This window comes from Triticum urartu, chromosome 2A (genome assembly GCF_056163025.1).
Source record: "Triticum urartu cultivar PI428250 chromosome 2A, HENAU_Tu73, whole genome shotgun sequence".
Taxonomy (NCBI): domain Eukaryota; kingdom Viridiplantae; phylum Streptophyta; class Magnoliopsida; order Poales; family Poaceae; genus Triticum; species Triticum urartu.
In genome coordinates this window covers 663,299,035-663,326,316 of record NC_141874.1, presented here as the reverse complement: position 1 = coordinate 663,326,316, position 27,282 = coordinate 663,299,035, and the positions used below count along the sequence as shown (strand labels likewise).

The following is a 27,282-nucleotide window of genomic DNA, read 5'->3' as shown; positions in this document are numbered from 1 at the left end:
ACTTTACCGTTTATCTATCTATACTAGATCTCACTATGCAAGTAACCGTGAAGGGATTGACAACCCCTTTATCGCGTTGGGTGCAAGTTGGTGTTTGTTTGTGCAGGTATTCAGTGGCTTGTGCGTTGTCTCCTACTGGATTGATACCTTGGTTCTCAAAAGCTGAGGGAAATACTTACTCTACTTTGCTGCATCACACTTTCCTCTTCAAGGGAAAAACCAGTGCAATCTCAAGAGGTAGCAGGAAGAATTTCTAGCGCCGTTGCCGGGGAAATCTACGCCAAGCCGAGACATACCAAGTACCCATCATAAACTCTCATCTCTCGCATTACATTATTTGCCATTCGCCTCTCATTTTCCTCTCCCCGACTTCTAAAACGATTTTCGAAAATATTTGCCTTTTCTTTGCCCCTCTTCCGTTCGTCTTCTTCGTTTGCTTTTTGTGTGCTCATGTGTTTGATCATTTGTCTCATGGCTAGTCCTCCCATCCTTGTTAGCACTCCTGATAATGAGGTCCTCAACTTTAAACAAAGAGAAGGAGAGAATTTAAAAGATGCTTGCTATAGAATTTGCAATGCTCCAAATAGATCTACTCGAAAGCAATCTAGTTCCGTTCTTCTTCGCAATTCTTATGTAGGCATTACTCCTTTGAATAGATATGTTCTAGATACCATTACTGGGGGAAATTTCTTGGGGAGCCATACTTTCGATTCTTACAATGCCATGATAGATTTGCTAGGCCCACCACCTCTTTTGATCAATGGAACTGTTTTAACCTCGGAACATGTTATGAAAAGATTGGATATTATTGAAAATAAAATTGCTACCGTAGAATTGATTGAAAATTTGGATAAAAAGATTCATAATCAGATTACTCAATATGGATCTAAGGTAGGAGTTACTCTAAAGAACCTTTGGGAAAAGGAATCAGTAGTTAATGAAAAGATGGATCAAGATTCTGCTAGAATTGGAAAACTAGAAGATATTATTACCAACTTGGGTTCCGCTTTTTCCTTCGTTAAAACTACTCCAAATCTTCCTCCTACTAAGATTGCCAAGTTTACTTGCGTTCCTAAGAATAAGGGTGAATCTTCTAGCAAGGAAAATGAATATCTCAAAACAATAAGTGTTCATCCCAATTTTTTGATATTATTAAGGAACCAATTGCTACAAGTGAATTTCTTGATTTCCTGCCTAGGAGTTTAATCATTAACAAAATTAAAGAACCTCCTAAGAGTTATAGGTGTGATATTGAAGAATTGCATGCCAAAGATGAAAATATCTAGATCTATCCGTGTTTTTATGCCTAGCTAGGGGCGTTAAACAATAGCGCTTGTTGGGAGGCAACACAATTTTATTTTTGTTTTTATCTAGACTCTACTTAGAGGTATTTTTTATGTTTTAATTAGTGTTTTGTGCCAAGTAAGACCTTTGGGATGGCTTATGGTGATAGTTGATTTGATCATGCTGAAAAACAGAAACTTTTGCACCCAATAGATTAGTTTTAATTTTTAGCAGAAGTTCGATAAAATATTAATTATTTTTGCAGAGGATTAATAAACAAATTTATTAGGTCTTACTAATTTTTCAGGATTTTTGGAGTTACAGAAGTATTCTAAATGTCCAGATTACTACAGACTATTCTGTTTTTGACAGATTCTGTTTTTCGCGTGTTGTTTGCTTATTTTGATGCATCTATGGATAGTATCGGGGGGTATGAACCATGGAAAAGTTGGAATACAATAGATATTACACCAATATAAATTAAGAATGAGTTCACCATAGTACCAAAAGTGGTGATTTATTTTCTTATACTAACGGAGCTTATGAGATTTTCTGTTGAGTTTTGTGTTGTGAAGTTTTCAAGTTTTGGGCAAGGACTTTATGGACTATAGAATAAGGAGTGGCAAGAGCCTAAGCTTGGGGATTCCCAAGACACCCCAAGGTAATATTCAAGGGCAACTAAGAGCCTAAGCTTGGGGATGCCTCGGAAGGCATCCCCTATTTCGTCTTCGTCTACCGGTAACTTTACTTGAGGCTATATTTTTATTCACCACATGATATGTGTTTTGCTTGGAGCGTCTTGTATGATTTGAGTCTTTGCTTCTTAGTTTGCCACAATCATCCTTGCGGTACAAACCTTTTGATAGAGACACGCATTAATCATGATTTATTAGAATACTCTATGTGTTTCACTTATATCTTTTGAGCTAGGCAAATTTGATCTAGTGCTTCACTTATATCTTTTTAGAGCATGGCGTGGTTTTATTTTATAGAAATTGATGAACTCTCGCACTTCACTTATATTATTTTGAGAGTCTTTAAAATAGCTTGGTAATTTGCTTTTCTTATAAATTAAGTCCTAATATGTTAGGCATCCAAAAGGGATATAACAAGAACTTTCATATAAGGTGCATTGAATACTATGAGAAGTTTGATTCCTTATGATTGTTTTGAGATATGAAGATGGTGATATTAAAGTCAAGCTAGTGAGTAGCTGTGAATTTGATAAATACTTGTGTTAAAGTTTGTGAGTCCCGTAGCATGCACGTATGATGAACCGTTATGTCATGAAGTCGTAGCATGATTTATTTATTGATTGTCTTCCTTATGAGTGGCGGTCGGGGACGAGCGATGGTCTTATCCTACCAATCTATCCCCCTAGGAGCATGCACGTAGTACTTTGTTTTGATTACTAATAGATTGTTGCAATAAGTATGCGTGTTCTTTATGACTAATGTTGAGTCCATGGATTATACGCACTCTCACCTTTCCGCCATTGCTAGCCTCTCTAGTACCGTGCAACTTTCGCAGGTACCATAAACCCACTATATACCTTCCTCAAAACAGCCACCATACCTACCTATTATGGCATTTCCATAGCCATTCCGAGATATATTGCCATCCAACTTCTCACTGTTCCGTTTATTATGACACGCTCCATTATTGTGATATTGCTTTGCATGATCATGTAGTCGACATCGTATTTGTGGCAAAGCCACCATTCATAATTCTTTCATACATGTCACTCTTGATTCATTGCACATCCTGGTACACCGCTGGAGGCATTCACATAAAGTCATATTTTGTTCTAAGTATCGAGTTGTAATTATTGAGTTGTAAGTAAATAAAAGTGTGATGATCTTCATTATTAGAGCATTGTCCCATGTGAGGAAAGGATGATGGATACTATGATTCCCCCACAAGTCGGGATGAGACTTCAGACGGAAAAAAGAGGCCAAAAAAATGGGAGAAGGCCCAAATAAAAAAATGAGAGAAAAGAGAGAAGGGGCAATGTTACTATCCTTTTACCACACTTGTGTTTCAAAGTAGCACCATGATCTTCATGATAGAGAGTCTCCTATGATATCACTTTCATATACTAGTGGGAATTTTCATTATAGAACTTGGTTTGTATATTGCAATGACAGGCTTCCTCAAATTGCTCTAAGTCTTCGTGAGCAAGCGAGTTGGATGCACACCCACTTAGTTTTCGTTTTGAGCTTTCATAAACTTATAGCTCTAGTGCATCCATTGCATGGAAATCCCTACTCACTCACATTGATATCTATTAATGGGCATCTCCATATCCCGTTAATACGCCTAGTTGATGTGAGACTATCTCCTTCTTCTTATCTTATCCACAACCACCGTATATACCACCTATAGTGCCATATCCATGGCTTACACTCATGTATTGCCTGAAAGTTGAAAAAGTTTGAGAACGCTAAAAGTATGAAACAATTTCTTGGCTTGTCATCAGGGTTGTGCATGATTTAGATATTTTGTGTGATGAAGATGGAGCATAGCCATACTATATGATTTTGTAGGGATAAGCTTTCTTTGGCCATGTTACTTTGAGAAGACATAATTATTTTGTTAGTATTCTTGAAGTATTATTGTTTTTATGTCAATATTAAACTTTTGTTTTGAATCATACGGATCTGAACATTCATGCCACAATAAATAGAATTACATGGATAAATATGTTAGGTAGAAATGCACATCAAAAATTCTGTTTTTATCATTTACCTACTCGAGGAAGAGCACGAATTAAGCTTGGGGATGCTTGATATGTCTCCAACGTATCTATAATTTTTTATTGTTCCATGCTATTACATTATCTGTTTTGGATGTTTTATATGCATCAATATGCTATTTTATATTATTTTTGGGACTAACCTATTAACCTAGAGCCGAGTGCGTGTTCCGGTTTTTTCCTTGCTTTAGAGTTTCGCAGAAAAGGAATACCAAACGGAGTCCAAACAGAATGAAACTTCTGCGATGATTTTTCTTGGACCAGAAGACATCCAGAGGGCTTGGAGTGCATGTCAGGAAAGCCACGAGGCGGCCACAAGGTCGGCAGGTGCGCCCAGGGGGGTAGGGCATGCCCCCACCCTCGTGGGCCCCTCGTGACTCCATCGACCTATTTCTCCCGCCTATATATTCTCAAATATCCCAAAACCTTCCAGAGGAGCCACGAAACCACATTTCCACCACCGCATCCTTCTATACCCATGAGATCCCATCTAGGGGCCTTTTCCGGCGTCCTACCGGAGGGGATTCCATCACGGAGGGCTTCTACATCAACACCATTGGCTCTCCGATGAAGCGTGGGTAGTTTACAACAGACCTACGGGTCCATAGCTAGTAGCTAGATGGCTTCTTCTCTCTCTTTGATTCTTGATACCATGTTCTCCTCGATGTTCTTGGAGATCTATTCGATGTAATACTCTTTTGTGGTGTGTTTGCCGAGATCCGATGAATTGTGGATTTATGATCAGCTTATCTATGAATATGATTTGAATCTCCCCTGAATTCTTATATGCATGATTTGATATATTTGCAAGTCTCTTCGAACTATCGATTTGGTTTGGCCAATTAGATTGGTTTTTCTTGCAATGGGAGAAGTGCTTAGCTCTGGGTTCAGTCTTGCGGTGCTTGATCCTAGTGACAGAAGGGGGACCAACACGTATTGTATTGTTGCCATCGAGGATAACAAGATGGGGTTTTCATCATATTGCTTGAGTTTATCCCGCTACATCATGTCATCTTACTTAAAGCGTTACTCTGTTCTTATGAATTTAATACTCTAGATAGAGGCAGGAGTTGGTCGATGTGCTAAGTAGTAGTAGTAGATGCATGTAGGAGTCGGTCTACTTGATACGGACGTGATGCCTATATTCATGATCATTGCCTTAGATATCGTCATAACTTTGTGCTTTTCTATCAATTGCTCGATAGTAATTTTTTTCACCCACCGTAATATTTTCTATCTTGAGAGAAGCCTATAGTGAAACCTATGGCCCATGGGTCTATTTTCCATCATATAAGTTTTCGATCTACAATTTTAGTTTCCTATTTTCTTTCTTTGCAATCTTTTACTTTCCGGTCTATAAACCAAAACTATTACTTTACCGTTTATCCATCTATATCAGATCTCACTTTGCAAGTAACCGCGAAGGGATTGACAACCCCTTTATCGCATTGGGTGCAAGTTGGTGTTTGTTTGTGCAGGTATTTGGTGGCTTGTGTGTTGTCTCCTACTGGATTGATACCTTGGTTCTCAAAATCTGAGGGAAATAATTACTCTACTTTGCTACATCACCCTTTCCTCTTCAAGGGAAAAACCAACGCAAGCTCAAGAGGTAGCATTCTACTGAAGTAGTTTGATTGCTCCCGCGAAGTTCTGATTTCAAAATTTACACGTTCATTTTAAGTTTCTGTTCTGCCGCGCCTGTTTTTGGCCCGTATTTGAGGCATGCTACAAATTGTAAACTCACTTTAAAGGTCCGCGATATAAGGGGTCTGCTAGAGATGCTCTAAACAGTTGCCATCATGTCGACTTGATGAGCTACATGACTCCTTGATTCATCTAACTCCCCAAGAAGGCAATCTTGAGACGCTCTGGCCGATGATGCCCGCACCTCGCCAATGATATCGTACTTGCCATCTTCATTTTAGCAATCTATCTAGCAGCGATCGACTGCCTCCCTGGTGCAAGCATGGGTTCAAACCTTAAAACCTTGGTGTGATACAAAATAATAGGTTTCTTCGATGGACCGGCCACACTAAAATATCACTAACACACATGATTGCACAACTTTATCTGTGCATTACTATGCACACGAACGCTATTTAACCAATTACATGAAATAAGCAGGGACAACCGATTGGTTTCATTATTGGAGATGGAATTACTTATCAAATCTTCCAACACAGCTATAGCTTTGGTTCTTAGAAGAAGAAGCAATTATGGGTATACAAGTTCAAAGAAAATCAAAACAACAAAACGATGTGTTTCCTAGAGTATTCCCACATATACTTTTGATGCTCCACCTATTATTCCAAATTATGTATGGATACAATATAATCATCAATCTTGTGCGCATGCCCACCTAGCTAGGCTGGCATGATTTAATACATGTATCATGAAACAACGACTGCATAATTAATATCAAGATTTGTAATGTTGCTCATGGTGTCGAGTCAAAAACTCAAAATTAACACTAATGTCACAAGAAAAATGCAAAACTCTAGAAATACGAACATTGATGCGTCGACGTGCTGCATTGTCGATTAATTAGTTACTATCCAACGGTGTAGGTCGGTGGTGGCAAGCACCCTGCTCTTGTACGATGAAGACAAACACTGGTAGAAAAAGGGCATGTTGTCCCGGTTCGTGAGGGCCTTTTGTCCCGGTTCCTGAACCGGGACTAAAGAGTCGGTACTAATGCCCTGTCCCTTTAGTCCCGGTTCAATCCAGAACCGGGACAGATGGGCCTCCACGTGGCCTGTGCGCGGAGCCCAGGTAGGAGGACCTTTGGTCCCAGTTGGTGGCACCAACCGGGACCAATAGGCATCCACGCGTCAGCATTTCTGTGGCTGGGGTTTTTGTTTTTTTTGAAAGGGGGGGGGTTGGGGGGTTAATTTAGGTGTTTCATATATTGTGTTAGCTAGCTATAATTAATAGAGAGAAGTGTCCTCTCTTATGTCCGTGCTTGGTCGACGCTACGTACTATACATACGTATAGAGAGGACTAGACACGCTAGCTAGCTAGTAAGCAAACGAAGGAAACAGAAGATCGTCATGAACATATATGCATACAGAGAGAAGTGATATCGACCACCTCTCCTTCTCCGAGAGATTGGTCGAACAACAAGTTCTCGTATATCTATCCGACACTACCGGCTACATATATACAATAATTATCTCTTACAAATATAATCATACGGACTCATGGTCCACATAGTATTCTCCGTCTTCAGCGATCACGTGGTCAAGAAAGAATGCTGCCAATTCCTCTTGAATTGCTCGCATGCGAGCTGGTGCTAGGAGTTCATCCCGCTTCCGAAACATCTAATTTGAAGAAGGGGGTCAATACATATATATATGAATGAATGAAACTCAACACAAATGATGGTAATAAAATAAAATTGTGAATGTTGTTATTTACGTACTTCATATTGTTCGTCAGTGTAGCCCCGCTCACAGGTCGTGTGGCGGATGGACTTGCAAACGTAGTATCCACAGAAATCATTCCCTTGTTCCTGCCACAACCACTTTACAAGAAATAGAGGTCAATCAAACTGATAAGCAAGAATGCCAAATGGTATTGATGAAACTAGCGCTTGAATCAATAGGAGATGCGCAGAACATGCTACTATAGTACTTACTTTCGGGTGTCTAAATTGCAGCTTCTTCGGGAGTCTTGGAGCTTTTTTGGTGAATTTTTTCCAAACCCTGCCAGACAAAGAAAACAATTACTTGATATATCAGCAAATGAACAAAGTTGCTGATATGGTGGATAATGATCGATTTAACTTACTTCTCGAGCATTTGAGTCATGTCCGCATAGTCCTGGGGATCTTTTCGTCTTGAGTCTAAGACGGTTACTAGTCCCTACTCAAGCTTAATCTCTAGGATAATATAGTGGAAACTGCACACGCATGCATAACTCATCAATTACATTACTATAACCTTGACTAATATATAAGGGAAACCGAATACGCACAAGACAGTAACACTCACTTGAAGTTGTAAGGAAAGAGTATTATATCTTTGTTTACATTTATTACCAACGATCGTAGCAAGTTGGCCTCGGTATCTGCAGCATGAAATTTAACCTGAGTTGCATCTATGAGATATGAGTTAATGAACCCAATATCACCGACTTGTCTTTTATTCAATTCGGCGATCTTCAATCTGCATAATATAGTGAGGATGATTATAAATACATGCAATGAAAGAGCTGAGCTATATAGAGAGACTTAATGACAGAAGTAGTACTACTTACAGACAGTAGCAGGTGACCGTTGTTTTATCGAGGGCCAATTGATTGAAAAACTGAAAGAACTCCTCAAATGGAACAGGCAACAGTTCAATTCCAACGAGGTCATGCTCTTTTTTAACTCTCATATACAAAGTACTCCTCCCCCCAGACTCTATGTAGATTTTCAAGTACCAATCATGCAATCTTCGCATCATCGTTGATAGAGATCTTTCATCTTTGACGAGAGGCTTCCCGTACTCATATCTTTGTATCTGCACCTCCATGAAATCATAATGTATATCGTCGGGCAGGTAATCGCCAAGATTGCTATAACCAGGCACCATCCTCGGATCATTAGAGACGATGTCGCTAGGCACCTTGAGCGGGGGGCACGATTGCTTCGCTTGTTCGCCGAGCTGGGCAATTTGTTTCCCAGCTCGTCGTTCTTTCAGCCTTTGATCACTGACAGTACTTCCCGACCGCTTCGCTTCGGCAAATTCCTTTCCAATAACGCTCATAGTTTCCTTTCGGCAGAGACTTGGGTGGTTTTGTCAGGGCAGCCAGAGTGCGCTTCGCTTTCACCGGATCTACCTTCTCCTCTGGAGGTGGATGTTTCTTTGCTTTCACCCCTTCAAAGTAGTTCCTCACTTCTTCTCGTGCGATCTCGGCGTTCTCCTCCGGGGTCCTCTCGTATGGTAACTTCTCTGGAGTCTTCAGAGAAGGACCGAATCTGTATTTCCTCCCACCTCTGGTTGTACTGCTAGACGCCGGCAGAGCAGACGGAGCGGTTGTCTTCTTTACTTGCTTACGAGGCGGAGGAGAAGGACTACGACGCGCCGGAGCAGCCTGAGCGGCGGCAGGTCTCTTCCGCCCTTGCTGACGAGGCGGAGAAGGAGGAGGCTGGCTGCTCGGGCGCGTCGGCGCAGGCGGAGAAGGAGGCGGAGTGCCGCCACGCGCCGGAGAAGGAGCCGGTCGAGTGCCCTGATCGTCACTCGCCGGAGGAGGAGGCGGTGGAGGAGGCGGAGTGCCCTGACTCGCCGGAGGAGGAGGCGGTGGAGGAGGCGGAGTGCCCTGACTTGCCGGAGGAGGAGGAGGAGGCGGAGGCATCCAGTTCGGAAGGTTGATGAGCTCCTTCCGCCATAGGCATGGAGTCTTCAGAGCAGAACCCAGCCTAGTCTCCCCTTCACCGGTAGGGTGGTCAAGCTGGAGGTCCTCAAATCCCTCCGTTATTTCATCCACCATCACCCTAGCATATCCTTCTGGAATCGGCCGGCAGTGAAAAGTTGCGCCGGATTCAGTAGGATAAACAGAGCCAACAGCCACCTTGACCTTCAAATTCATCCATTGCGTCATAAGGTGGCAATTTTGAGACTCCGTGATAGCATCCACGGGATAGCTGGCAGGAGCCGTCAAGGCATGCTCCGGCTGAAGCAGCTCGGTGGAAGCCACGCTGCTTCTCCGCTGAGATGGCGGGGTAGCTTCGGGGGAAGCTTCGGCAGTACGTTTGCTGCGATTTGCTTCTCGTTCCTCTATCGCTTGTACCCTTGCTTGCAGCGCCTGCATTTGGGTCTGCTGCAATTTTTTCCGCCTCTCCTGGGATTTGTAACCGCCTGCGTCCAGAAACCCAACCTTCAACGGAATGGAGCCTGGCGTGCCTCGTGTCCGTCCAGGGTGCTCAGCATTCCCGAGGGCCATTGTGAGCTCGTCATTCTCTCTGTCTGGAAAGAACGTCCCTTGCTGCGCTGCTTCGATATACTGCTGAAGCTTCCTGACTGGTATGTCCATTTGATCGTTCGTCCAAATGCACTTCCCTGTTATAGGGTCCAAGGTTCTGCCAGCCCCGAAGAACCAAGTCCGGCAACGGTCTGGCCAGTTAATTGTCTCTGGTTCGATCCCTTTATCAACCAGATCATTCTCAGTCTTGGCCCACTTAGGCCGGGCTACGAGGTAGCCACCTGACCCCGTGCGATGGTGATGCTTCTTCTTCGCAGCATTTTGCTTGTTTGTCGCCGACATCTTCTTACTCTTTTCCGATGTCTTGTGGGCCACAAATGCGGGCCAGTGATCTCTGATCTTCTCATATATGCCCTTGAATTTTGGTGTCTCTTTATTTTCGACAAACTTATTCAGCTTTTTCTTCCACCTCCTGAATAGTTCTGCCATCCTCTTAAGAGCAAAAGACTTGATTAATTGCTCTTTAACTGGCTTCTCAGGATCATCCTCTGGCGGTAGGGGCCCAGTAGGTGGCATTTTTTTGTTTTTTTGTTCCTTTATTTATTTTAGTTTCTTTTGTTTTTTGCTTTATTTTTTAATTCTTTATGCTTTTAGTTTTAGAAAAATTATAAACTTTTTGTTAATGCCATTAGTTTTCAAATTTGAAAACACTTTTTTATTTTTTTGTTTTCTTTGTTGCTTTATTTATTTTATTTTGTTTCTACTTACAACAAAATACTTATTGTTGCTATTTTTTTTTTTCAGTTTTTTTGTTTTGTTTTCTGCATTATTTATTTTCTTTTGTTTTTTGCTTTATTTTTTTATTCTTTTTGCTTTTACTTTTAGAAAAATTATAAACTTTCTGTTAGTGCCATTAGTTTTCAAATTTGAAAACACTTTTTTAGTTTTTTTGTTTTCTTTGTTGCTTTATTAATTTTATTTTGTGATTAACTTTACTATAAAAATAGTTTTAGAAAAATTATAAACTTTCTGTTAGTGTCATTAGTTTTCAAATTTGAATAGTTAAAATTTGAATTCTTTGAAATTTGTGTGAATCACAAGTTTGTGATTAACTTACTAAAAAAATGAGAATAGATGCGCTTATAGAGAAAATTCAACCTAAATTCATAGTAAATTTCTATGAATTTCAGAGAAATTCACTATGAATTTAGGTTAAACTTTTCTCTATTAGGGCATCTATTTCACTTTGAGAGGAGCTCAACAAGGCAGAGAGGGAAGGGCTTATAAACCAGTGTGAGCCCCCTTCGGTTGGCGAGGTGGGACTAAACTCTGCCCGCAACGAGGACCAACCCTTTAGTCCCACAAACCGGGACTAATGGTCATGGGCCAGGGGCGAGGAGAAAAATTATAAACTTTCTGTTAGTGCCATTAGTTTTAGAAAAATTATAAACTTTCTGTTAGTGCCATCAGTTTTAGAAAAAATTATAAACTTTCTGTTAGTGCCATTAGTTTTCAAATTTGAATAGTTAAAATTTGAATAATGGTATTACGAGGGCCGAACCATAAGACATTAAAGCATTTCAAATGAACTCTGAAAAAGTTGAAAGTTGGCATGGTATTATAATTTCACCCACATAGCATGTGCATGTACAAAACAGACAACGGTAGCATGTTCGTGTGTTACAAAGTTGGCATGGTATCATCATAATAGTTGCGGGAGAAAGTCTTCACTTTTTCTTCGCTTGTGTCATTTCCTTATTGCACCGTAACCATGGAAATCTTCATCGTTTATCAGGATGCTTGGGTCAGCCTTGACATTGAAGGGAGGAATTTCATGAAACTTTTCATAATCTTCAGACATGTCTGCCTTGTCGTCCACTCCCAGGATGTCCCTTTTTCCTGAAAGAACTATGTGGCGCTTTGGCTCATCGTATGATGTATTCGCTTCCTTATCTTTTCTTTTTCTCGGTTTGGTAGACATGTCCTTCACATAGATAACCTGTGCCACATCATTGGCTAGGACGAACGGTTCGTCAGTGTACCCAAGATTTTTCAGATCCACTGTTGTCATTCCGTACTATGGGTCTACCTGTACCCCGTCGCCCGACAAATTGACCCATTTGCACTTAAAAAAGGGACCTTAAAATCAGGTTCGTAGTCAAGTTCCCATATGTCCACTATGTAACCATAATATGTGTCCTTTCTGCTCTCGGTTGCTGCATCAAAGCGGATACCGCTGTTTTGGTTGGTGCTCTTTTGATCTTGGGCGATCGTGTAAAATGTATTCCCATTTATCTCGTATCCTTTGTAAGTCAATACAGTCAAAGATGGTCCCCTAGACAACAAGTACAACTCATCACAAATAGTGTTGTCACCTCTGAGACGTGTTTCCAACCAACTGCTGAAAGTCCTGATGTGTTCACATGTAATCCAGTCGTCGCACTGCTCCGGGTGTTTGGAGCCCAGACTGTTCTTGTGTTCATCGACATACGGGGTCACCAAGGTAGAGTTCTGTAGAACTGTGTAGTGTGCTTGAGACCAAGAATATCCGTCCCTGCATATTATTGAGTCTCTTCCAAGAGTGCCTTTTCCAGTCAGTCTCCCCTCATACCGCGATTTAGGGAGACCTATCTTCTTAAGGCCAGGAATGAAGTCAACACAAAACCCGATAACATCCTCTGTTTGATGGCCCATGGAGATGCTTCCTTCTGGCCTAGCGCGGTTACGGACATATTTCTTTAGGACTCCCATGAACCTCTCAAAGGGGAACATATTGTGTAGAAATACGGGCCCCGGGATGACAATCTCGTCGACTAGATGAACTAGGACGTGTGTCATGATATTGAAGAAGGATGGTGGGAACACCAGCTCGAAACTGATAAGACATTGCGCCACATCACTCCTTAGCCTTGGTACGATTTCTGGATCGATCACCTTCTGAGAGATTGCATTGAGGAATGCACATAGCTTCACAATGGCTAATCGGACGTTTTTCGGTAGAAGCCCCCTCAATGCAACCTGAAGCAGTTGTGTCATAATCATGTGGCAGTCATGAGACTTTAGGTTCTGAAACTTTTTCTCTGGCATATTTATTATTCCCTTTATATTCGACGAGAAGCCAGTCGTGACCTTCATACTGAGCAGGCATTCAAAGAAGATTTCTTTCTCTTCTATCGTAAGAGCGTAGCTGGCAGGACCTTTATACTGCTTCGGAGGCATGCCGTCTTTTTCGTGCAAACGTTGCAGGTCCTCAAGTGCCTTAGGTGTATCTTTTGTCTTCCCATACATGCCCAAGAAGCCTAGCAGGTTCACGCAAAGGTTCTTCGTCACGTGCATCACGTCGATTGAAGAGCAGACCTCTAGGTCTTTCCAGTAGGGTAGGTCCCAAAATATAGATTTCTTCTTCCACATGGGTGCGTGTCCCTCAGCGTCATTTGGAACAGCTAGTCCACCGGGACCCTTTCCAAAGATTACGTGTAAATCATTGACCATAGCAAGTACGTCATCACCGGTACGCATGGTGGGCTTCTTCTGGTGATCTGCCTCGCCTTTGAAATGCTTGCCGTTATTTCGACATTGATGGTTGGTCAGAAGAAATCGACGATGGCCCAGGTACACATTCTTCCTGCATTTGTCCAGGTATATACTTTCGGTGTCATCTAAACAGTGCGTGCATGCGTGGTATCCTTTGTTTGTCTGTCCTGAAAGGTTACTGAGAGTGGGCCAATCGTTGATGGTCATGAACAGCAACGCCTTAAGGTTAAATTCCTCATGTCTGTGCTCATCCCACGTACGTACACCGTTTCCATTCCACAGCTGTAAAAGTTCTTCAACTAATGGCCTTAGGTACACATCAATGTCGTTGCCGGGTTGCTTAGGGCCTTGGATGAGAACTGGCATCATAATGAACTTCCGCTTCATGCACATCCAAGGAGGAAGGTTATACATACATAGAGTCACGGGCCAGGTGTTGTGATTGCTGCTCTGCTCCCCGAAAGGATTAATGCCATTCACGCTTAAAGCAAACCATACATTCCTTGGGTCCTTTGCAAACTCATCCCAGTACTTTCTCTCGATTTTTCTCCACTGCGACCCGTCAGCGGGTGCTCTCAACTTCCCATCTTTCTTTGGGTTCTCACTGTGCCATTGCATCAACTTGGCATGTTCTTTGTTTCTGAACAGACGTTTCAACCGTGGTATTATAGGAGCATACCACATCACCTTCGCAGGAACCCTCTTCCTAGGAGGGCTCACCGTCAACATCACCAGGGTCATCTTGTCTGATCTTATACCGCAATGCACCGCATACCAGGCATGCGTTCAGATCCTTGTATGCACCGCGGTAGAGGATGCAGTCATTAGGGCATGCATGTATCTTCTCCACCTCCAATCCTAGAGGGCATACGACCTACTTTGCTGCGTATGTACTGTTGGGCAATTCGTTATCCTTTAGAAGCTTATTCTTCAATATTTTCAGTAGCTTCTCAAATCCTTTGTCAGGCATAGCATTCTCTGCCTTCCACTGCAGCAATTCTAGTACGGTACCGAGCTTTGTGTTGCCATCTTCGCAATTGGGGTACAACCCTTTTTTGTGATCCTATAATATGCGATCGAACTTCAGCTTCTCCTTTTGACTTTCGCATTGCGTCCTTGCATCGACAATGACCCGGCGGAGATCATCATCATCGGGCACATCGTTTGGTTCCTCTTGATCTTCAGCAGCTTCACCCGTTGCAGCATCATTGGGCACATCGTCTGGTTCCTCTTGATCTTCACCAGCTCCCCCCGTTGCAGCATCACCGTATTCAGGGGGCACATAGTTGTCATCGTACTCTTCTTCTTCGCCGTCTTCCATCATAACCCCTATTTCTCCGTGCCTCGTCCAAACATTATAGTGTGGCATGAAACCCTTGTAAAGCAGGTGGGAGTGAAGGATTTTCCGGTTAGAGTAAGACCTCGTATTCCCACATTCAGTGCATGGACAACACATAAAAGCATTCTGCTTGTTTGCCTTAGCCGCATCGAGAAACTCATGCACGCCCTTAATGTACTCATAGGTGTGTCTGTCACCGTACATCCATTGCCGGTTCATTTGTGTGCATTATATATAATTAAGTGTCCAAATTAATAGAAGTTCATCATCACATTAAAACCGAAGTGCATACATAGTTCTCATCTAACAACATATAGCTCTCCAGAGCATCTAATTAATTAAACCATACATTGAAACTATGTAAAACATTTCAATGCGAAAACAAATGCGATCATAATCGCAACCAAGGTAACAATTGATCCAACGGCATAATGATACCAAGCCTCGGTATGAATGGCATATTTTCTAATCTTTCTAATCTTCAAGCGCATTGCATCCATCTTGATCTTGTGATCATCGACGACATCCGCAACATGCAACTCCAATATCATCTTCTCCTCCTCAATTTTTTTTATTTTTTCCTTCAACAAATTGTTTTCTTCTTCAACTAAATTTAACCTCTCGACAATACGGTCGGTTGGCATTTCCGATTCACATACATCCTACATAAATAAAATCTATGTCACGTTGGTCGGCATAATTTTCATAAACAATAAATGAACCAATAGTTATAAAGATAATATATACCACATCCGAATCATAGATAGGACGAGGGCCGACGGGGGCGGATACCAAAACCATCGCACTATATAAGATGCAATAATAAAAGTAAGAAAATAGTACAAGTATCTATGTAAACATACAAGTAAGAATATTTTTCCTTTCAGAAAGAAGATAAGAACAAGAGGCTCACCACGGTGGTGCCGGCGATGAGCTCGGCGCGGGCGATCGACGGCGGTGAAGACGGGGACGGGGCGTGACGGACCGCTAAACCTAGACAAATATTGTGGAAAATGGAGCTTGGAGGTCGAGATTGGAGAGGAGAAAGCTTAAGTAGTGTGGCTCGGGCATTCCATCGAACACCTTGTGTGCATAGGAGGTGAGCTAGAGCACCACCAAGCCCTCTCCCCCTCGGCCAGAAAAAAACAGAGCAGTGTGCTCTGCTCTTACGCGAGGGGGTATATATAGGTACTTCATTGGTCCCGGTTGGTGGCATGAACCGGGACTAAAGGGGAGCCTTTGGTCCCGGTTCAAGCCACCAACCGGGACCAATGGTGGTGGGCCAGGAGCGAGGCCCATTGGTCCCGGTTCGTCCCACCAACCGGGACCAGAAGGTCCAGATGAACCGGGTCCAATGGCCCGCGTGGCCCGGCCGGCCCCCTAGGCTCACGAACCAGGACCAATGCCCCCATTGGTCCCGGTTCTGGACTGAACCGGGACTAATGGGCTGACCCGGCCTGGACCAAAGCCCTGTTTTCTACTAGTTAAAATGACCTTCGACAGGAGCGAGGGTATCACCACATTGACTTTATGACCAGAGAGGCTGAGTGGTCATGATCCATGCACTGATTTGTATCATGTGCTTTCCTTAAAGGCATTCCACACACCATACCAAAAAGGACAAGCACCATAATTCCCCTAGCATAGCCAGTTCATTCTAGCTGGCGTGAGTTGGTCTAAGTAGTGCAAAGTGATAGTAGGATAAGGTTCTTCTTGCATGCTTTCAATAATTAAAATTCTTGTTACATGGCAATGGATCTTATGTAGTCAGGAGAAGTTTAGAGGATCTAGAAGTGAAAAGAAAAGTGAATGCACACTTGAATATAAAACAAACTCTCACCTTGGCATCGATCCATGTGTGTACCAAGGGTTACAATTCTTCGTGGTGATGAAAGTGACTATATGACTGAGGGGTTAGGATCCTGGGCAGTAGAGTTGATATTGCACAAGTATTGTAGCCATCCAAATTGGTCATTTGTTGCAATTTGATGGCTCTTGTTACTCCCCCTCCCTCTTTGACGGGGGATCCCAAAGACTGCAGCGATGACGGACGCCTGAAGCAGGCCAATATGGAAACGGCTGCCCATATAGCGTTACTAACAGGTATGCATGCATTTTTTTGCATTTAGGAGAAGACATGGTTAGAAGAGATCCCACATTCCCTCTAGAGTTTTTGACTTATCATTAATGTTGTTATTGTGGGTCATGGACCGCTTTTGCTTCTATCCTCCACACATTGTTTGTTCGTAATAGTTGTCTATTCATTTTTCTTGGGTCAACTAGTTTGATCCATTGCTATTTTTAAACTAGAGAAACATACATCTTCCGTTCTCCGGGCAAAGTCCATAGTAAAATGAATATTCATTGTACATCATATTTGAAACCATAGAAAGCTTTGAAACATGATGCACAGAGAGAACCGCGAGCATCGTCCCACATTTTGATAGTGCAAAGAGATGTGGCTATGTTTGAGTAGAGTCGGGACAACACGGGTGTGAGGCGCTATGACAAGCAATTTTTTGTGATCAGTTGTTGCCCACTAGCAAGCAGTTGTTCCCACCCGTCAAGCCCAACAGATGCCTAGGCAAAGGAGCTCACAGATGCCCGAGACACCTACACTTACCCTATCTGCCACCTAAATACTACCTGGCTACAATCATCGACTTCACACAACACAATGAAGTGACAGCCAAAATAGTGAGTCTGTCTGCTGCTGCTATCAACAACCACCAACATAAAAGCACACACGATTTTGCGCAACAATCATCTAAAAAAAGTTTCCGCGCAGCTAATGCATAAGGTCCAACAACATGGCGAGGTAAAGTGCGTCGCTCTGAAGTGGCGTCTAGGGGATGTGGGTGATATATGCCCAATAGGTACTCGCTGCAATCTTTGGGTGGGGACAAAGAGGAGTGTGAGGAAGGCAGCATGATGATGATGATGATGATGATATGGACACTAATTGAGAATGTTGCCGTGGAGCTCCATGTGAGATGCACTGTGGAATTACTAGCACGTGATGTAAGTGATAAGAGCCCTCCGTCGACCGAAGGTATTCCACTTCCAACTAGAGGAAGTGAAGCGCATATGGTGGCTCGCCATCACGCCCCTCTATGTGGAGCTCACCTCTATGGATAGGCCACAAAGAAAATGTGGTGGACCCCAGGCACGCTATGGGAGAGGTTGCAGCCATGGCTGCCAAAAAATGTTGCTAGTGCATGGAGAGACGGTGGAACTGGGCGTGCCCGCGGATGTGCCGAGAGGTAAGTGACTCATGACATTTAAATATTTCATACATAAATCTATTATATTGCAAATTATCTCGAGTTTCTTTTGCATAAGTTGCATGTGTATTGATGTGTGTATTGACGTCATTACATAAGTGCATATGTTTCACCCTTTTTTTTGAGCCGCACACCGTAGAACAATTGTTCTACGGCAAATTTTCATTAATACAAATAGTATGTTATAAGAGGAAAGGAAAAAAAGAGAGAAAATCTAAAGCCTGCAGAACAACCTATTGTTCACCTTGCAAACTACAAAACAACCTATTGCGTACTTTTTACAATTATTATTCATGCTACCTTTTATGTTGCATGTGATTGTGTCAGAAGATTTTTCCTCACAACTTTCTTTGAACCTCCAAAAAGTTATTGTAGCGGTGTTGTAACAAAACAATTGAATGTTTGATGGTATGCCTTGAGTTCACTCACCCAAGTGAGATCAAAAGCGACATATTTTTTCCTCATTGTGAGCGCCTAGTTTGCATGTTCTCGCAATGAAAAATGTCCCGTGAAAATATTATGGCTCTATCCAACATTGTCTCAACACTGCTAAAATTCAGGGCGCAATTAACAGGACAAAATCAGAAAGATACTATGTGGGTGTTTGGCTAGGCTTAACTCTAGCTTTTGGGTTTTGGCTCATAAGCCTAATAAGCACATATTTATTTGCTTTTGGCTTACAAAATCCAAAGCCAAAATCACATAAATAGGCACACCCCTTTCCTTTGTCACATTGTGCTCCTATGTTTGTTTGGCATGCATATTTTATTCTACGTAAAGTTGACATATTGTAAACAAAATATTATCAAGTTCATTTAAATAGCAGTTATAGTTCGTGATTAGAGCATCCAAGTGCAAAGAACACTCTTATACTAAAGTTACACTAGTGGAGAAGCCGTGGGAAGACACAAGAAAAACAGTGGGTGTGGCTAGATCTTATTCGAGTGAGACTTAATGAAGTCTCAGTCAAGTGACCGAACATATAAAAAGGAGAAATATTTTTAAAAAAAATTACACGGATTTCCACGTAAGATCTCATGAATACTAGCAAGATGCCCGTGCAAGATGCATTTTTTTACAGAACGCCTGTTGTGATTAGCCCATGTGGGAGTAATTTCATGTGTAAAAACTAATGATATCTCGAGAAATATGAGAGATTAGATGAGGAGGAGTGGGGCATGGTGGTGATTAGTGGTCGGACTGAGTGGAGGCATGGGGATGGACGATGCCGACAGCGGCCACCATGACAGATTGTTCCAGAAGCTTCTTTTTTAGTTGCTCAACAATAAGGTTGTGGGAGATAAATATGAACGAGGGAAGGGCTTATCCGCAAATATGGAGAGAGGCGCGGATATCTTTTTGCAAAATTGCCATAATTTGTTTTCTATCCGTCAGATATAGATCGGACGGTCTATATTGCAAGATGGCAGGCACACCATCATCACCAACTTGGTTTTTTTTATAAGAATAGAGATAACATCGACTGAGACTTCGTTAAGTCCCACTCGACTGAGATTTAGCAATTCGGAAAAGCAATTTGTTGAAGCAGCCCAGGAGGAAGGAGAAGACTAAGGCACATGAACGCAAGGAAGAAGAAGATACACACACTTTGGCACACATACATATATAGTGCCTTTTCTCATTGGGGCATCGGAGCCGCTTGTATAGACGCTAATGAAGGAAAAATTAAAAATTAAAAATTAAAAAGTCATCTAAGCGCCCGGACTTACAACGACAGATGCTAACGACATGGGCTAATCAAACAGCCTGGGCGCTTACAGCGGGAAGGAAAAATGCCTGGCGCTCGATGCACACTTTTGCGTCGACGCTTCACCTGACACCAGGATTAAAGAAAGCAACCGCTAATTGACCGGGATTTAGACCCTGACACCTGTGTTTAAGCGCCGCGTTGGACGTGCCCTTATCTTCTTATCACTAAATAACATGGGTACAATGCCTTAAGTAGGAAACCTGCAACACACGCACGGCCAAGCCACACACCGGCTTGATCCGTTTATCTCTCTCATGCATGCACACGTTCTCCTCCACTAACACAACTAACTTGACCCCTAACTCACGTACATGTAGCCACTCTCAGGACCAACTCAACTCTACGTGCGTGTGTGTGTGTCTCAACTAACTCAACGCCTTTAGAGATACTAGTATTTTGGCTCACGAACTTGCTAGTTATCAACTGACTAACACACATACTAAGTGATCTAGTATTGCATATGCTAACGTCTCCTGGCTTGCCGATTTGCTCGCGCGCACTCGCCTCTGTGCGCTGCTGATCCAGCCGCTGCGCCATGTTGCCAACCCTATGCAAACCTAGTACATAGCTCACTACTAATGCAAGTCCACGGCAACAGTGCCATGCAATGAATCAAACATGATCTCATCCTAACAATAATAACAAGATTTGTTCCAACACAATTATCTATGTCAGAGTTTCCATTGCTAATTGACAGAGAGATGCCACGTCATGTTTCAAGCTGCAGCTTTCCACCTAAAATCAGATTAATTCGAAATTGTCTAGCATGTTCAGTGCCAATTAAGTTTTTCGGATAAGTTTTATTAGTTAAAGACCGGAGGTAGGAGATGATGCTATCCGAACCCAACTTGCAAGCACAACAAATGGTGCACGTTTTAAGTTCTTGAGTCAATAGTTGTGCAAGTTGTGACATAATTACTTAGGCTGGTTGTAATGGGGAGTGTCATATATTAGTATCATGCATATGATACTAGTGCATGATACTACCTCCCTAATGCATAGTATCATATATTAGTATCATGTACTACTTTATTTATTGCCATGCGTGACACAAAGTAGCATAGCATTTATTATGATACGGTATCATGATATGATACTCCACCCTCTTTTATTTCATTTAATGCTATGACACCTCATTAAAATTGCCTAGTTGGCATGCATGATACTAGCTATGATACTACCATTACAACCAGCCTTACTGTGTGAGTCTTCATCAGTTTGCTCCCTCTACAACCTGGGTCTTATTCACTTTGAGCCATGTTCACACCTAGTAACTAGGTGCCTCTACTATAAGTATATTCCAATGTTTTAAATAGCGGGCTATGGAAAATAGTGGCGGGCCTCCAAATCAGTTATAGCGAAGCTATAGCGGGCTATTTGTGAAGGCGATCATTTAGCGGCACCTTGCTGAAAAGACTATACCGGGCTATAGGCTATTTAAAACTATGGTATATTCCCTATATGTTCCTCGTAAGATGGGAATGAGATTTCTTACTTCTGAGCTTAGTTTGCAGACAACCGGTGCTATTAGTACGAGCACTAGTTTACGTTGAGTGCCGGCTCTTTTGTGTTCATTTAAGGCTTTGTGCTTAATCCACATTATGATCCGCGCCGTACCGTCTAGCGACTCTATTTGGGTTTGCAAGTTTTGTGGTTTGGCCTGTCTTTGTAAACCAAGCTACTCGGAAGAGATTACTTGTTGTTGCTCTCAAGTTGCTTCTAAGATTGTCCTCACAAAGTCCCACATCAAACAATACGCCCACATGCTGAAATTGCGCGCCCTTGGATAGCGTTGTGCAACCGACCGCGTCTTTTTATTATTATTTTGGGCATTGCCAAACGCTATTTGGGCATCGTGTGCCATCTGCCTAGCTAGAAATGCAACTTTTAAATCTGTTCACTCTTGTTGCATTTCTAGGGCAGGGTGACCAGCACACCTGCTGAAGGATGTAATGTATGCTACTACCTCCTTTCCGGTTTATAGGGCTCGATTCAAAAATCTCACCAATCAAAATAGATGATGAGTGGTGAATAATTTTCATGATTTGTAAAAGCATTCAATTAATGCATTTATTTTTCTCAAAGAATTATGTTTACCAATGCATTAATTGCAATGCATGCATGCATGAACTGCATGCATTGATCAAGTTTCTCATAATCTTTACATGCAATGAATTAATGCACTTTAAAATCTGAACATGTGATGGGGAACAATCAAATTGAGAGTTATAAAACGGAAAACCGAAATTTTTGAGATAAGTCCTATAAATCGGGAAGGAGGGAGTAATATGCTGTTGACCTTTAAGGCTAGTCATAGTGGGGGTAACTTAGGTACTAGTAACTTAACATATCCCAAGACAATTTTGCTTATTTGGCAAATATTTAATAAGAAAAGAGGTGCTTGTGGTAATATAAATATGTTACTGTAACATAGCGCTTTTCGAGGCAAAATGAGTCTATGAGCTAATAAATAAAGCAATCTATGACACTATTACTATGTTACTTTGCACTATGAAGGAGTAGTAACTTAGACTAATGACATATGTATGACACTAATATAAGTTACTCTCCACTATAACCGGCCTAATTTGTATGCTATTGACCTGTATGCACGTGTGGGTGGTGATGGATATTGTCACAGACGTGTTTGCGTGGTGATGAGAAATTTAATACGCACGCTAATTCTGATGGGAAATTAGTACGAATCTTCCTTGCCCGTGTAAATGTCCCCGACCTGCCGGTGGTGGGCGCAAGATATGACCGGAGACGCATAAATAGACTCGACGACGCATGCCGATGACCCCAACCTCCGGTCTTTAGCTTCCCGTTTTTCGGTAGTTGCGACGAGCGACGTCCTCTGTCGTCGCTATCAGTTTTGCGGATGAGTTGGTTCCACTCGGTCATGGTCGAGCCAATCAGCGGCTTCCTTATCTGATATCCACGCACGCACATTACTGGTTCCCATCCCCTGTGCTCTTTTCTCTGTTTCATTCATTCACAATCACAAGGAGCCTTCGTAGCGTCCGTCGAAGCTTCTTGCCTGCTTCTGTAGCTACTACAAGTAGTCGCAAGACTACTGCAGTAATATCTACATGAGCAGATGAGTAGCATCAACATCGGTCGATTTTGTGCAGAAGCGCGTGTACGAGTGCACAGCCATGCATGCAGCTCGATCGGTCGTCTGTTACTCCTGCGGCGCAATTTCCTAGCATGCCATCCCACACCCTACCAATGCGATGCGACGCGACGCGATGCATGAATCTGCATATCCATATGTCTCTATCCATGTTCTCGATTTCTACTTACTGTAGTATAGTATAGTAGTATTTCTTTCCGCCCACACGTGCTGGGCAAACTTGCCTATCTTTTTCTCTACCTACCCTCCCCCTCTTCTCTGTGGTGTATGGACATGCAGGTTCGCCGGCGAGCCTCTCTTGAAAAATAAATCGTGTTATACATGTGTGGCGATCTCTCGTTAGACGCCGACTAATTGTGGCGCCCATCGCATGGCTTGCACGCACAAACCTTCCCCTTTCGTTTGGAGGATAATCGTAATTAATCCCTGAACGCATCTTGGTGCCTGGAACTCGAAACAATCCAGAGATCACATCCCGGCAGACGGCACTCTCTCGATGCGTTGCTACCAATTTTCCTTTCGGCAACCAGTAATAAAGAGATCCCAATGGACCTTGAACACATCTTTCGTCCCGCTCGTTTGCGCGTTCAGATTGGGGGGACGGCTAATGCGCAGGTCGACGCGTCCGTCCGCCCGTCTAATCGTGTGGATTTTAACTCGTACTACGTCGTAGTACGTGATATTCCGCCGAAAGGAACAGGTAACCAACGGACGGACCGACTGACGAACGGCCGGCCGGCTGCTGTGGCTTGTGGGAGCATGTAGAATGCTACGGCCGGCCAAAGCCTGGCGTCACCATTATCGGTGGCTGCTGCTACTGCAGTGGCCAGTGATCGGCACAATACATGCAGTGAGCCAGTGACAGAGATTCGGCGGCAATGAGCACCACTATAGAGGCTCGATCGGGACGGATCAATGTACTTTTGCGTATCTGCATACGTGTACGATCCATGCGAAATGGTCCCATCAGTACGTTAATTGCCATCTTAATGAAGGCGGACGGCAAGCGCATTCCAAATTTCCAATACTGCCCTATGCATTAACGCTGCCACCATTGATAGGGAGCTTACTGCAATACACCAGCTAAGCACTGCTACTACTGCAGCAGAGTGCCAATCGCAGCGCTCCTCACATGACGCGGAACGATCAATACACCAGCTAAGAACTACTAGAAGAATTAACACAGAATCCCCATTACATTGGCCAGGCCAGCAAGCTACTCTAGGGCCGTAACCACGGCCAAGAAGAACCAAAGAACTCGAGCGGATTAACTGATTGGCTCCCTACGCGGCTATTCGAAGGATGGACAGATCGATACTGCTGGAAGAAGCTTGATCTAGCTGTAGATGGTGACGAGGCGGCGGAAACACCTGGTGCAGGAGTACTTGCGCTTGTTCTTGAGGCACAGCGGGAGGCACAGGATGCGCCGCTCGCTCTCCACGTCGGTCGCCACCACGGGGCCGCCACAGGACGGGCAAGCGCCGGGCGCCTTGGACGTGGCCAGCACCCGCTCCACCTTCGCCCCGACGATCATCTTCACCGCTCCGCCCACGCCCATTGTTGCCATCGATCGACGATCCCCTCGGTCGCAGGAAAGAAAGAAGAGGGTGATCGGAGGAGGGAAATGGGATTTTTTGCCTTGGAAAGTCTGGATTTTGAGTGGCCGGCGCCGGGGATGGCATGTGGCAGGCCCCGTATATAGCGGAGGGGACGAGGACGCAGGCGGGAAGCAGCCAAAGCAGCGGCAGGACCGGGCGCGCGGACGGCTGTTGCCTGCGGTTTTTACATTAATTGGGTTTTTTTTAAGAATCTGTTGAGGTTTTTACATTAATTGTTTGGAAGGTCAAGTTTTATTCATCAAAAATCACATATATTGTGGGATACAAGAAGTGTTATGAGATTGACCAAATCATACATGAGGTCCACGTCCCAATGAAAGAGTACTTGGTTAAACTGTGTGCTTCGTCCCAGCAAAATCAAAACTATGTGCGTCATAGTTGACAGCACGACCTTCGAAAATAAAATTACACTGAAAAGTACTCTTTTGTCCCTTTATCCTTGCCTCTAGTTTCTTTAACAACGTCAGCAACCACTTGCTTCGAATGTGAAGAGACGACAAAGTTCTGAAGATACAGGTTTTTACATGCTCGCGTACGTCTCGATGGGCGGCCCGCTGGTCGTGTACACGATCCACGGGCGGCAGGCTTGCTAGAGCGGTATGCCCATGTGTGGTTCTCCAGTTCCAGTGGAGGAGTACACGCTACCCTTGCATCACTTTGATTTTCTTTTAGCTGTAATAACTAATTAAATTTCTGTGTGTCTGCTACGGATCAGGGACGACACAGCAAAGTGTGCGCGTTTGTTTGTACATTTTATTTTTTTTGTTTGCTATGGGCAATAATTCAAAGTTAGCAAAAAAAGGTGCACAATATATGAACATTTGTTATCCTATTTTGTTCAAATACATGGACATAACATATACTTAGTTTATATTTACCTCATAGCTATATATGCGAACATATTTCATTTGCTCTCTCCCTCTTGGCCATCATATGCATCCGTCCTGTGAAAGTCCCCCACGTGTATGTTGAGCATGGTTTCTATTAGGGAAACCTTCCCTGCCGGCAGACCGGCTGAAACTTCGGCTGGATGGGTGCTGATCGTTAGATTAGGCCTGATCGAAGGGACGCAAACCAAGCTCGGCTCCTTTGCACGCGTCCTTCTGGGGGCCCCACAAGAGAAAAGCGGCGGCAACCTTATCCTTCCCTCATTCTCAGCCGCTCAATCTCTCCCTGACCTCTCTCTCCGTCTTTTTTCTCCACCACACGTCAGGGGAAGTGAGGAACTGCGGCAGCGCGCTGGAGCGGCGGCACTGGGGAGCTGCGGCGGCAGCCGTGAGGTGGGGAAGTGGGGTTGTTGTGAGCCTTGGCGGCCACCTCGCCACCCAATGTCAGCGGACCGGCCGTGCTGGAGCGGTGGAGCCGTCATGTGACGAAGAAGGCATGCACGGCCACGAAAAATACAGGGACTGGCATTTTCCATTTCTGGAAACGGCGAAGAAAAAGCTACGTCCGACGGCGAAAAATACTGCGATGGCACGGATGGCGAGCTACAACCGGTGGTGAAAAATGTTGGAATCGACGACCTCCACTGTTGGAAATGGCCAAAAAAATGCTACGACGGGCGACGGCGATTTTGCTACGACGGCACGCATGCTGAGCTACATCCGCCAAAGAAAAATGCTGGGACCGTCGACCTCCATTGCTGGAATTGATGTCGCGGTGTGCTGCGACGCCGCGCAACGGCAGCTTGCTGGGACCCATGCATTTTTCAATGGCGACGAAAATTGCTGGAACCGTGTATCTTTTTTTGCTGGAACCAGCATCTCAGCGTGCTGGAACCGGCATTTCCGGGAGCTACAAGGGATCGGCAGGCGCGGTAAGGATGCCAGAACTAGAGCCCTGTTTTGCTGCATCCGGCGAGCGAAATTGATGGAACCGGCAACTCCAGGAGCTACAACAGTGGCGGAGGGCGCGACAACGATGCTGGGACATGCGCCCTGGTTTCCTGCAACCGGCGAGAGGGGGGATGTGAGCCGTGATGCGACGGCGATGTGGATGCTGCATCTGCTCGACGGTCGGTGCGTCGACGGCGACGGCGAGGATGAACCAGTCATTTTTTGCTGGATTGGCAGGCGGTGGTGACTACATCAACGTCGGCGGTGCGACAAGCTACGAAACACGCCCTATGTTTCAGCCGACGGTGGCAGGCTTGAAGCTATAGAACGCTGGTGCTGCCGGAGGGCGACCGACAACTACGCCAATGAATGCGGCCGCCGTGCCTCACGAGGAGCCCCCGATGTAGGACCTGCATGTTGACTAGGCTGAGAAAGGAGAAGAGGGAAAATCAATAGTGCGGGATGGGGTGAATCGAACGGCTCGTAGGTTACCGGCGCAGGGTTTCTGCCAGTTGACCGGCGCCTATCAGTCACCTTTCTATTAGGGCATCTTCAAGGGAGACCCACAAACATAGTTTTTAAAACCGGCCTTGAACCGGTGAGCCCAAAGGTTCAGGTATTCACCGGTCGGACCGTCAGTTCGTCCATATAGATGATGGTTCGGTAGGTACAATTTTCTAACAGAATAAAGGTAAGTGGTGGATTTATTTGATGTGTACAACAACTAATCGTAGCCCAGTTAGTCATTGGGTCAGGTATAGCCGCTTCAGCTCGTAGGAAATACATTTCCCTTATACTAGCAAATATATTTTCC

The 27,282-nt window shown here is 43.8% G+C and overlaps 1 protein-coding gene across 1 annotated transcript; it reads right to left on the bottom strand.

The window, feature by feature from the left end:
- Positions 1–24,027: 24,027 nt before the first annotated feature.
- On the bottom strand, positions 24,028–24,701 carry LOC125533939 (uncharacterized). The gene has a single exon (XM_048697263.2). It carries the CDS (start codon positions 24,576–24,578, stop codon positions 24,348–24,350), a length of 231 nt encoding a protein of 76 aa, XP_048553220.1. The 5' UTR covers positions 24,579–24,701; the 3' UTR covers positions 24,028–24,347.
- Positions 24,702–27,282: the final 2,581 nt, after the last annotated feature.

What these genes read in the sequence shown, in the direction of transcription:
- LOC125533939 (XM_048697263.2), bottom strand. Translation starts at nt 24,578, where the DNA reads ATGGCAACAATGGGCGTGGGCGGAGCGGTGAAGATGATCGTCGGGGCG.